Genomic DNA, 11,469 nt, shown 5'->3' on the forward strand with positions numbered 1-11,469 from the left:
GGTCTCGAACTCCTGACCTCGTGATCCGCCCGTCTCGGCCTCCCAAAGTGCTGGGATTACAGGCTTGAGCCACCGCGCCCGGCCCAGCAGTATCAATTTTTTAAAAATTATATCTAAGTACAGTATACATACAGAATTCACATAAGCGTAGCATCGAATGAGGACCTGGTCAGTACTGTTTCTAAATGTTTAGTAAATGTTTTTTATTACTACTGTGAATTGTCCTTTGTCTCTTATGCCATAGCATCCTGGCAATGGGGAGGGGTTTGAGGGTGGGATGGTGAAGGGATTCTGGGATTCCATTTTATTGGAGCATTTTTTTCCCCTTGCTTCTCATAAGGTGACTGTTGGGGAGAGATCTGTGTCACTTTTGCAGTTTGTTACATGCTGGAATGCTGCAGATTTTGGAATGCCATCTATATCAGTTGTCTGGAATTTGGCTTCACATAGCGTTCTTGTCTTCTTGTTCAGCTGGGTTGCTACTGGTTTGCTGGGACTTCTGGAGTCCTGATAATCATTCTGCGAAGGAAGACTCAGGGATGGTGATGTTGGCTGTGGCCCTCTGCTGGGCTATAGTGGTTATTGTGTTGTTTCTTTTGCTGTGTCCTAGAACAGGGGCTTTACTCAACTACCCATATCCTCTGTCTGAGAGCTTTGCAATTTACAAGGACTGTTCTCTTCCTTCAGGGACTGGGATGACTTGCTGATTTAAGCCCCTTTGTTGAGATACAGAGGCGTAGTCATAATGACTGGGATTTTTGTTGCTCATCTTCGAGGAAGATTTGTTTAGGCTTGCCGTTATCCACCATATCTTGTATTTAGAGTAGTTTGCTGGCTAACTCACTGGGTCCTTTGGCCTACTGCAGTTTCAGCTGCTACAACTCCCTCTGTCTGTGACTCAGGGTAGTGAGAAGTACTGGGTTGTCATTTTTGGAGTCAGGGTTGGGGGCCTGGGGTTTGAGAATCAGAGGTCATGGGTTGAGGTTTAGGGATTAGAGGTTGGGATTAGGAGGTTAGAAGGTAAGCATCAAGGCCTCAGGATCTAGAGACCAGGTCTAGGATTAAAGGGTTATAAATTTAGGGACTAGGGCTTGGGTTAGGATTGGAACTGAGTATCAGAGGAGTTAAGGTTAGAGTAGGGGGTGGTGGTCAGGTCTCAAAACAAAAAGAGAAGAAATGCAAGGGTCTCTGGAGAGACTGGAAAAACTTTCCTCAGAAGTTCCCAAAGGTGACTGGGTATCAGGAAACTAATGGGAAGTGGCTTCTTATGGCTGCAGAAAGAGAAGCCATGAGGAGTTGGGGACAAACCTTCCAAGAGGGCAATACCTGTGTAGGCAGACGCTGAAGTCAGTTAAATGTGCAAGTTAAGTCTTTAAATTGATGACAGTTATCATTTATTTTCACTCTTCTCATTCTCAGTGATTTCCCTCAAAAAAACTCCAAGAAACCAAAACACATTTTTTTTTTTTTACCACCTTTATTAAGCCTGTCACCAAGTTTCTGGTCACACCTGCCACAGGTGATCCCCGATCCATTCTCCCTGTCCCCATCCTCTCCATACATCCCAGTACACACCAGGAACACCCTCAGTTCTAATCTCCTCACCCTGGGCTGCTTCAATAGACTCCAGAGTAACGCAACCACCAACCTGCTGCCCGGATTCCTAATTACATGTGAAAGGCCGTTATGATTTGCTTCTCTCAGACCCTATGCACACCTGGGCTCCGGCCAAGGATTCTCCTTCATCAACCCCCATACTAGCTACGATCCTTCGTGCCAAGCTCAAAAGGCTTTGAAGGGCTGCCTGTGCCCTCGCGATCGAGCGCTGAAGTTCTTCGCCCTCCGCGTACTTCTGACAAATACTGGGCATCAACCATGTTCCAGGAACTACCCTAGCCATAGAAAATAACAAGGTGGGCAAGGTTCCCGTCGGTGTCCCTGTTGGCCCGCAACGCCCCCGCCGGCTCGCCACCCGGAACGGGCCCGTCCGGTCCTCTGGCTTCCGCCACTTTGCGTAGCACTGCGTCGGCACCCAGCCCGGCACTCCCTTCCGCCGAGGGCGCCCATGCCGGCTTCCGAGGGGCGGTTCCCACAAGCCAGTTCCGCCGCCCAGGACGGCTTCATCCGCTAGCCCCGTCGCGGCAAGTGCGCCCGCCTAGGAAACCCGCTGCCCGCTAGGGTTCCTCACACCGCTTCACCTCGCTGCGCAACCAAACGAGGACCCCGAGCAGGGCTGCCCAACAAGCGCCTGAAGGACCCCGGGAGGGCCGCAGGCTATCCAGCGTGGCGCCTGGTGGCCGGGCCCCGTGCGGGAGGACAAGGTGAACCCGGAGCCGGACTTCGGCTGCAGTGGGGCTCCGAATGACCTAGAATCTGGGGTGGGCTTAGGCCAGGGGTACGAGGGCTGCGCGGTTGTAGGCCTAGAGAAGTAGGGGGCTGGGTCGAGAGTTGAAGCCGTGAGCCCTGGGGGCTGGAGGGCGTGGCCACAGGGGTAGAGGCGCAGATCCGGGCCGTGCGTGGGTGGACTAGGGCTGGGCCGTCGCCCTCCAGGAAGCCGAGTGGTGGCCCGCTCGAGTGCTGGGGGGCAATGTACCGATAGCTTTACTTTTTTTTGGAGACGGAGTCTGGCTCTGTCGCCAGCCTGGAGTGCGATGGCGCGATCTTGGCTCACTGCAGCCTCCGCCTCCAGAGTTCAAACAATACTCCTGCTTCAGCCTCCCTAGTAGCTGTGAGTATAGGTGCGCGCCGTCACGCCTGGCTAATTTGTGTATGTGTGTGTGTGTGTGCGTATTTTTAGTAGAGACGGGGTTTCACCATGTTCGCCAGGATGGTCTTGATCTCCTGACCTCGTGATCCGCCCGCCTTGGTCTTTCAAAGTGCTGGGATTACGGGCGTGAGACACCAAGCCCTGCCTAAAATTTTTAATTCTCTGATGGAGTCACCTTTAAGTCGAACAGGATTCTCGACGTGTCCGTTTGTTGTAAACTAAGAGTGAAGAGCGCCACAACTTAGCTGCATTAATAAAGGAACCATGTCCTCCCTACAGGCCGCGTGTTCTTGCTAGGAGAACCCCTAGCAGCCTGACCTTGGAATAGCTGGATCAGATGCATTCATTGGTTCATTCAGATACTGTTAAGAGCCAGCGGTGTGCTAGGTACTTCTTACACCTTCTGGTGGAGAAGATGGAACTGAAGGAAACTTGCAAGGAGCTGTGAGAAAGTACAACGGGAAGTGAGCTGAGATCATTAAGGTGAGCAGGAGGCAACCAGAGAAAGCACATTCAGGACTGCAAAAACTCACACAAAGGCTGTCAAGCCAGAAGGTCTTTCGAAACTGAAAGGCCCATGAGGTTGAAGCTAGAGAAACTTACGGAGTGTGGGGTTCCAGATGAGGCTAGAGAGGTACGTGGGGAACCACAAGATCATGCAGAGCCTGGGAGGCCGTGATAAGGATTTTGGTTTTTATTCTAAGAGCAGGGTGCCCTTTAGAGGGTTAAGGAGGGGAACCATATGATTAGATTTGCATGTTTGGTTCACTTTGGCTGCTGTGTGGAGATTGTAGAGGTTGGCAGGACAGAAACTGGGAGACCAAAGAGGAGGCTGTCAAGATGTCCAGAGAGGAATGATGTCTTAGAGTTACGGTGATAGTAGTTGAGGATTGGAGAATGGTATGGGTTTTGAGATATATTAGGTAGGGAAAATTGCCCGAAGTTAGTGATTGTGTGGATATGAAGAGTGAGGGAGGGGAGGTGTCATGGACGTCTCTGTAGACAACTGCTGAAAATGACATGTTACCACCTGTGGCATTAGGGAGAGTAGGTTGGCTGATCTTGTGCTGGTTAGATTGGGCATGGCTTTATGGTTTGAGTGGAAAATCAGCTTGAAAACTGTAGAAAGGACATGAATAGAGGAGACCATGACATAATTTCTTCGCTTGCACCAAATTCTAATACCACCTTTAACATGATTGACAGGCTTTAGGATAAGATAAATGAGAATGTTGTCTAGACTTTGTCCCTGCCTGTGTTCATGGAAGCCTTCTCTGTATTGACAAATGAGAGACTTTATACACACACACACACACACACACAAACATATAGTAGAGTCAGGGTCTTGCTTTGTTGCCCAGGTCAATCTCCTGACCTCAAGTACTGATATTACAAGTGTGAGCCAGTACACATGGCCAAATGAGAGATAATAGAGATAAGATTTTGAGACAAAGTCTTTACTCCTGCAGTGGTGATCAATTTCTCACATATAACTCGGATTTCACAGTTGGAAAAGACCTCAAAATTCCCGTTAGTCCAGTTTATAAAATGCTTTTATGTCCATTATATCATTTCTACAATGTTGAGCTCTTACACCATGCTAGACACTAGGAATACAAAGATGAATAGAAATAAGACTATATAGGTTTATTTAGTAAATAAAATTGATCAAGCACCTTTGTGCCAGGCACTGTTTCAAATGCAAAATGGTTATGACTTGTTCTTGACATTGGAGTTGCGTGTTGACAGGTCTTGCCACTGAGGACAGCTGAGTGTATTAACAGGTTTGATTTGGGCACAGGAGATCCTGATCTCTCCATAATATTAGAATAGAGATGGTGTTTATCCAGCAGACTTTTTGGTATCCTGGCAGCACCTCAGTTCCTGTCCATCAATATTCCAATTCTAGATTTGACAGGAGAGCACTATGGGATGGAAGATTTTAAGAGATTATACCCTTGTGGATAGGCTGTTGAGGAGTATAAGTTGCAAATCCTCTGTAAAATACAAAAGGAAGTTAGGAAGGGATATTGGCAGAGACAGTATTTAAACTTGAGTTTCTTTTGAATGGGTAACTCCTTCATAGGCTTACAGTTGCACCAGATTGTATACTCCACGGGGAAACTTGAATGCTCCCTCTACCACTCCCCTCCCTTGATCCCATGAGCCCAAATGGGCAATTAAATAAAATAATGTATATGGCTTTAAGATGAAACTGTCAGGTTCTTTATGAGTGTCAGGAGTGAGAGCACTTGTTGGCTTGCAAGGCTACATGGCTTCAGTGTAGGGAAGGCTGGGAGTGCAGTCCTGAAGGGTTCCTAATACAGCTTTCTAATGGCAGGAGTGAGATGGCCTCAATCTTGCGAAGCCCTCAGGCGCTCCAGCTCACTCTAGCCCTGATCAAGCCTGATGCAGTCGCCCATCCACTGATTCTGGAGGTAAGAATGAATCCTAAGCCTCTACCACATGCCCTGGGAATTGCCACCGCTTCAGGTGCCATCAGGCCACTTATGGTGACTGACAACACAGACTTGTGCTGGATGCTGTGGAGGCAAAGCTAGAAGCCGTGAACTCTGACCTGCGGAGGCTAAGAATCTATTGGAGACTTGAGGCAAATCTAAAATATAAGAAAGGACCCAAAGCAATAATAGAACCAAATCTCAAGACAATGTATATGTGTTCGTTTCTATTGCTACATAACACATTACTCCAGACTTGAGAGCTTAAAACAACACTCATTTGTCACTTCACAGTTCAGTAGTTTAGAGGTCCATAGACTTGGCTGAGTTGTTCGCTTAACGTCTCAAAAGGCCAAAGTCAAGGTATTGGCTGACCAGGCCCTTATCTGGAGGGTCTGGGGGAAGAATTCACTTCCAAACTCATTCAGGTTGTTGGCAGAGTTGGTTTCTTAAGATGGAAGGACTGAGGCTGCCATTTCTCTGTTGGCCTTCAGGCAGGAACTCCTTTCAGTTTCTAGAGACCACTCACATCCCTCATCACATGGCCCACTCTATCTTCAAGACAGCTACAGTGCATTGAATCCTTCTCATGCTTTGAATCTGACTTCCTCAGCCTCTAGCCAGAGAAAATGCCTGGCATTGAGCCTTCACAATTCTAATCCCACAGGGCTCATGTGATTAGGCCCACCTGGATAATCTCCCTTTTGATTACAGCAGAATCAACTGATGAGTAACTTAATTATACCTCCAAAATCCCTATTGTTATGTAATGTAACATAATCATATTGCATCATATTCACAGTCCTGGAGATTCGGGTGGGAAATCTTGGTGGGGCTCGGGGTCATTTTCACATTCTGTGTACCACAGTTTAATAAATACTAACGGAGTAGCACTGCTAAGTAAGCCCACTGTGGTGCAGAGGAAGATCCAGGCAGTCAGGAATGGGAGCCTGGAAGTGGCAGGACTCAACTGGGCCTCAAAGGAATGGTAAACTTTGGTTAGTGCCAGGAGAAGGACAGGTGTTGCACAGAAGGGAGATGCTGAGGAAGGAATGCATGTGATGGGTCTGAGGGCCGCAGGCAGCCTGGATTGGTGAGACTAGAGAATTGGTACAGAGCAAGGAAAGTATGACCTTGAGCACTGGGCTAAAGTGGTTGCACTTCGTTCCTTGAATAATAGGAACTACTTAACACTTGACCAGAGTGTGACGTGTTAATTACAGAGTTTTTCATCTATCAAGTGTGATGGTTTGGAGGGAGTGAGAGAAACTCAAGGCAGGACCACTAATAAGACTTTTTACGATGGTCTGAGTGGTGGGTCCTGTGGTCTTGAGCTCAAGGGGCTACAGGTATAGAAGAGTAGAGACAGCGCATCCTATCCCCTTTCACCCAAGGTGCACACTGTAGCTGCGTGACTGAAGGTCTTGACCTCACCCCAGCTCGTCTTCTCACCCTCCATTGGGACAAACCCTCAAGTCCTGAGCAACAAGTGGTCCTCATGGTTTCTTTTGGTCAGTTTCAGTCTCCTGATTGATTTTTATTTTGGGGGTGGTCTTTATTCAGGCTGTTCATCAGCAGATTCTAAGCAACAAGTTCCTGATTGTACGAATGAGAGAACTACTGTGGAGAAAGGAAGACTGCCAGAGCTTTTACCGAGAGCACGAAGGTAGGATCAGTAGTCCTCTGAGTGGAAGGTGCCTCAATCCGAAGAGGCCAGTAAGAGAGATTTTACCTGGAACACAACGGCAGGCTCTCTGACCTACCAACCGTGTACAGTTGCAGCCAGTTTTCTAAAATCTTGGTTTAAAACACACAGTTTTCATGATTATCCATCTTTTTTTCCCAAGGAGGGTTCTACCGTGTAGTCCTAACCAGAAACTTAGTTTTCTGACCTGATGTCAGTAGTTAACATATAGTGAATGAATGTTCACTGTCAGACATTGTCCTCATGCTCATTTTTTCATTCAGTTTTCCCAACAACTCTAAAAGGTAAGTGTTATTGTATCCCTCGTACACAGATTAGGAAGCCAAGTTTTGGAGATGAATGATTTACCCAAAACTACGCAGGTTGTAAGTGGCAGACCTTAGATTCAGACCCAGGTTTGTCAGACTCCAAGGTGCTTGTTCTTTTCTCTAAAACAATTTTTATTCTAGGTAAGGAGGTAGAAGTACAGAAAGTTGCCTTGGGCACCAGGATGAAGGTATCTTGATGAAGGTCCTCTCTCTTTGCAGGGCGTTTTTTCTATCAGCGGCTGGTGGAGTTCATGGCCAGGTACTTCTAATTTGGTTCCAGCATCTTTATCCACTGAGGCCAATCTCCCCTGCCCCTAAATGGATTTGTTCATTTCACTGCCGTTCTTTAAAGTTGTAATCAGGCCAGGCAAAGTGGCTCATGCCTGTAATCCCAGCACTTTGGGAGGCCAAGGCGGGTGGATCACTTGAGGTCAGGAGTTTGAGACCAGCCTGGCCAACATGGTGAAACCCCGTCTCTACTAAAATTACAATAACTTAGCCCAGCATGGTGGCAGGTGTCTATAATCCCAGCTATTCAGGAGGCTGAGGCAGGAGAATCGCTTGAACCTGGGAGGCGGAGGTTGCAGTGAGCCGAGATTGCACCATCGTACTCCAGCCTGGGCAACAGAGTGAGATTCCATCTCAAAAAATAAAGTTGTAATCATTGTCAAGTCTGAAGAAACGTGGGTCTGGGCTGTCACTGAGCCCATGCTGACCTGTTAGGCACCTGTCCTTTGGTGGTTTAGGAAAGTCCCGTTGAATGCTGCATAGCCACCCTGCTGATCTCTTCAGGCTTTATGTACGCCAACAGGGGCTCCGTATCTCCTATTTGAAGCAGCATTGGTGCTCAGCTGGAAAGGCAGGAAAACTCTTATAGAGTGTGTGTTTATTCAGGCCCTGTTCACAGCACACCCTCCTAGTCTAGATGGCCAGATTCCTCATATTTGCTTGTTTTGTTCACAGCGGGCCAATCCGAGCCTACATCCTTGCCCACAAGGATGCCATCCAGCTCTGGAGGACGCTCATGGGACCCACCAGAGTGTTCCGAGCACGCCATGTGGCCCCAGATTCCATTCGTGGGAGTTTCGGCCTCACCGACACCCGCAACACCACCCACGGTTCGGGTGAGTCCCCTGTCCATAGCCATAGGATATTTTGGGGTTCGCGGGCAGGCTGTGGGATAGAGTTGACAGCCAGGTCCCTCCAATGAGCTTTCTTCCATTTGTGTTTCTGGTCTTTGTAGCCATGTTGGCAGATGTGGCCTGTGGACTTTCTTTACATGCCCCAGGACTGAGTAGAGGCTCAGGATTCTGAACCTGATTATGACTGCCTCTTGCTTCTACCATGTGAGAACCCCTTCTCTGTCTTATCTCCCCTTACAGACTCTGTGGTTTCAGCCAGCAGAGAGATTGCAGCCTTCTTCCCTGACTTCAGTGAACAGCGCTGGTATGAGGAGGAAGAGCCCCAGTTGCGCTGTGGCCCTGTGTGCTATAGCCCAGAGGGAGGTGTCCACTATGTAGCTGGAACAGGAGACTTAGGACCAGCCTGATGCAGGTCTATGAAGACAGTGCCTGGACTTTTCTCCTAGATGTCTAATCTAAAACATTCTCCTAGGACCAGGGAAGCCTGGGCTCATACTGCCATTTCTTCTGGGCACCCCACCTGCCTGAGGGCCTAGCTCACTGCAGCACATCCTCCAGAATCTAGCTTTCTATCTACCTCTTCTCTGGAATGTTCATGGTGGTTCAGAAGAATGATGACTCCTCTTTGCTGAGAACTGTTCATCCTTTCTCAAGAAGAAGCTTGCCAGGCCGGGTGCGGTAGCTCACGCCTGTAATCCCAGCACTTTGGGAGGTTGAGGCAGGCAGATCATGAGGTCAGGAGTTCAAGACCAGCCTGACCAACATGGTGAAACCCCGTCTCTACTAAAAATACAAAAATTAGCCGGGCGTGGTGGTGCATGCCTGTAATCCCAGTTACTCAGAGGCTGAGGCAGGAGAATTGCTTGAACCCAGGAGGCAGAGGGTGCAGTGAGCCGAGATTGTGTCATTGCACTCCAGCCTGGGCGACAGAGCAAGACTGTCTCAAAAAAAAAAAAAAAAAAAAAAAGCTTGTCTAATTGACTTGCCTAAAAAATGCAGTGACTCCAAACAACATTTGGCCTGTCTTCTTCAATAAAAGTCAGTGTTCTCCTGAATCCTTTATGCCGCCACATTTAGGGGAAACTCTTCAGGCTTCATCATTCTGACTTCTCAGCAGCATTCAGTATTGCTTCATTCTTCAGAAACACTTTCTTCTCTTGGATTTTCTGATCCCACACCGTTGGTTTTCTCCTCCGCGTTTTTCTTCATCTCCTTTATCAGCTTATGCAAACATTTATTTTCATAAATTCTCTATTCAAGACATGCTGAAAAATGCAAAGATGGTTAAGATATGATTGGGTTCTCAAGTTGCTAATTATGAATTTCGGTAGTCAGCCAACATGTGGCAGAGATGGAGAAGTGCCCTAACAGGTCAACTCCTGTGGGAGAACAGAGGAAAGAAGGTTTCCTTTGGCTGGGTGAGGAGGTGAAGGAGATAGGGTGGAAAAGCTTTTATAAAAGATGTAGCTGGCTTTGGAACTAAGCCTCAAGGTCAAATAGGGTACCCATAGGAGGGGTCTGGGGCACTAGACAGTCTGTTTATTTTCAGGAATATATGGGTCAGTTTGGTATGTGTGTGACCTAAGAAACCTGTGATACTTCTTATGACAGGTCTTGACTTTTCTTTCTCAGTACATGTGTATTTTTCTTTTTGGTGGCCTTGAAACCGTTGAGTTGAAAATTCCCTTCACCATCTATCACTTTCACTAATGGTAGACCAGGAAATTTGGACCCACTGAACATAGAGAACAACTAGAAAAGCTGTGCAAAATATAAACAGCGTTTGTCTAAAACATCAGCTGGCAATATAGAACCAAAATTCAGGACAAGAAGGAAACTCAAGAGAAGTGAGCCTGGGACTTAGAGCCACTTTTCCCATAAGGGCACCTGCTGATTCTGGAAGAGGCAGCTGAGAGGCTAAGAAGCTGAGCAGAACTTTCAACAACTTCTTGTGTTAGGGAGCCAGCTTCATGAATGCTGGCAGAAAACACAAGATTACTTGGGCAGAGACTACTGCTCAGGGCACAGCAGGCAGCGTGTTAGCCTTGGTCCCACTTGCCCTCCAAGTCCCACAGGGCAACACTGGCAGGCCCAGGAAAGTGTTACACGTAGCAGGTTTGCATCACTGCTAAGGAACCACAATCTTGGGGAGATACTATCTCTCTTCTAAGGCCATTTGCTATACAAAAATCCTTGAAATAGCTGGGCACAGTGGCTCACGCCTATAATCCTAGCACTTTGGGAGGCCGAGGTGGGAAGATCACCTGAGTTTGGGAGCTCGAGAACAACCTGACCAATATGGAGAAACCCTGTCTCTACTAAAAATACAAAAATTAGCTAAGCATGTTGGCGCATGCCTATAATCCCAGTTACTTGGGAGGCTGAGGCAGGAGAATCCTTTGATTCCAGGAGGCGGAGGTTGCGGTGAGCCAAGATCACGCCATTGCACTCCACCTGGGCAACAAGAGTGAAACTCTATCTCAAAAAAAAAAAAAAAAAAAATCCTTGAAATACTCTGGAACAAAATCTGTCAACATCTCAGCCCACAAGACACCCAGAAGCACGAGAGACACAGAATTATCTCCCAATATAGTTGTCTCATAAAAACCTGGCTCCCATAAATATGGAAAGGGAGAAAGCTAGAATAAACCCTGTGGTGTCGAATTGGAGATATCAGTGTGAACTCGTTTTTCAATCTATAGAGATAGATGTAAATGTTTCTGTATGTATGTAGGTACGTATAGTCCCTTGCACTGACATGAGAGCAATGACACTCCAATAGTAATGACCACACCCAGCACCCAGGTCCACCAAAAAACAAGTCTATGGACTCAATTATATCCCCCTAAAATTCATATGTTGAAGCCCTAACCCCCAACGTGATGACACTTGGAAATGGGACATTTGGGAGATAATTAAGTTTAGATGGCCAGATGCGGTGGCTCACGCCTGTAATCCCAGCACTTTGAGAGGCCAAGGCAGGCGAGTTATGAGGTCAGGAGATTGAGACCATCCTGGCTAACACAGTGAAACCCCGTCTCTACTAAAAATACAAAAAATTAGCCCGGCACGGTGGCAGGCGCCTGTA

The 11,469-nt window shown here is 47.5% G+C and overlaps 2 protein-coding genes across 8 annotated transcripts in view; both read left to right on the forward strand.

Moving 5' to 3' along the window:
- SPINK8 (serine peptidase inhibitor, Kazal type 8 (putative)) overlaps positions 1-2,131 on the forward strand; it is a 27,902-nt gene extending 25,771 nt beyond the window's left edge. Inside the window, exon 5 of the mRNA XM_011939317.1 lies at positions 2,019-2,131. Within this exon, the coding sequence (XP_011794707.1) occupies positions 2,019-2,131 (113 nt within the window). The remainder of the gene's footprint in view (positions 1-2,018) is intronic.
- Positions 2,015-9,436, forward strand: NME6 (NME/NM23 nucleoside diphosphate kinase 6). Of its 7 annotated transcripts, XM_011939180.1 has the most exons (7): positions 2,351-2,395; positions 3,047-3,154; positions 5,109-5,205; positions 6,790-6,892; positions 7,459-7,498; positions 8,203-8,363; positions 8,622-9,436. In XM_011939180.1, the coding sequence occupies exons 2-7, from the start codon at positions 3,105-3,107 to the stop codon at positions 8,786-8,788; spliced, it is 618 nt and encodes a 205-aa protein (XP_011794570.1). In that variant the 5' UTR covers positions 2,351-2,395; positions 3,047-3,104; the 3' UTR covers positions 8,789-9,436. The 7 variants fall into 7 exon arrangements, with proteins under 7 accessions (XP_011794575.1, XP_011794572.1, XP_011794573.1 ...); XM_011939182.1 differs by lacking the exons at positions 2,351-2,395; positions 3,047-3,154 and adding an exon at positions 2,257-2,321; XM_011939183.1 differs by lacking the exon at positions 3,047-3,154 and having other exon boundaries at positions 2,290-2,395.
- The last annotated feature ends 2,033 nt before the right edge of the window (positions 9,437-11,469 follow it).

The sequence above is a fragment of the Colobus angolensis genome, unplaced genomic scaffold (assembly GCF_000951035.1).
Source record: "Colobus angolensis palliatus isolate OR3802 unplaced genomic scaffold, Cang.pa_1.0 Scaffold18, whole genome shotgun sequence".
Lineage (NCBI taxonomy): Eukaryota > Metazoa > Chordata > Mammalia > Primates > Cercopithecidae > Colobus > Colobus angolensis.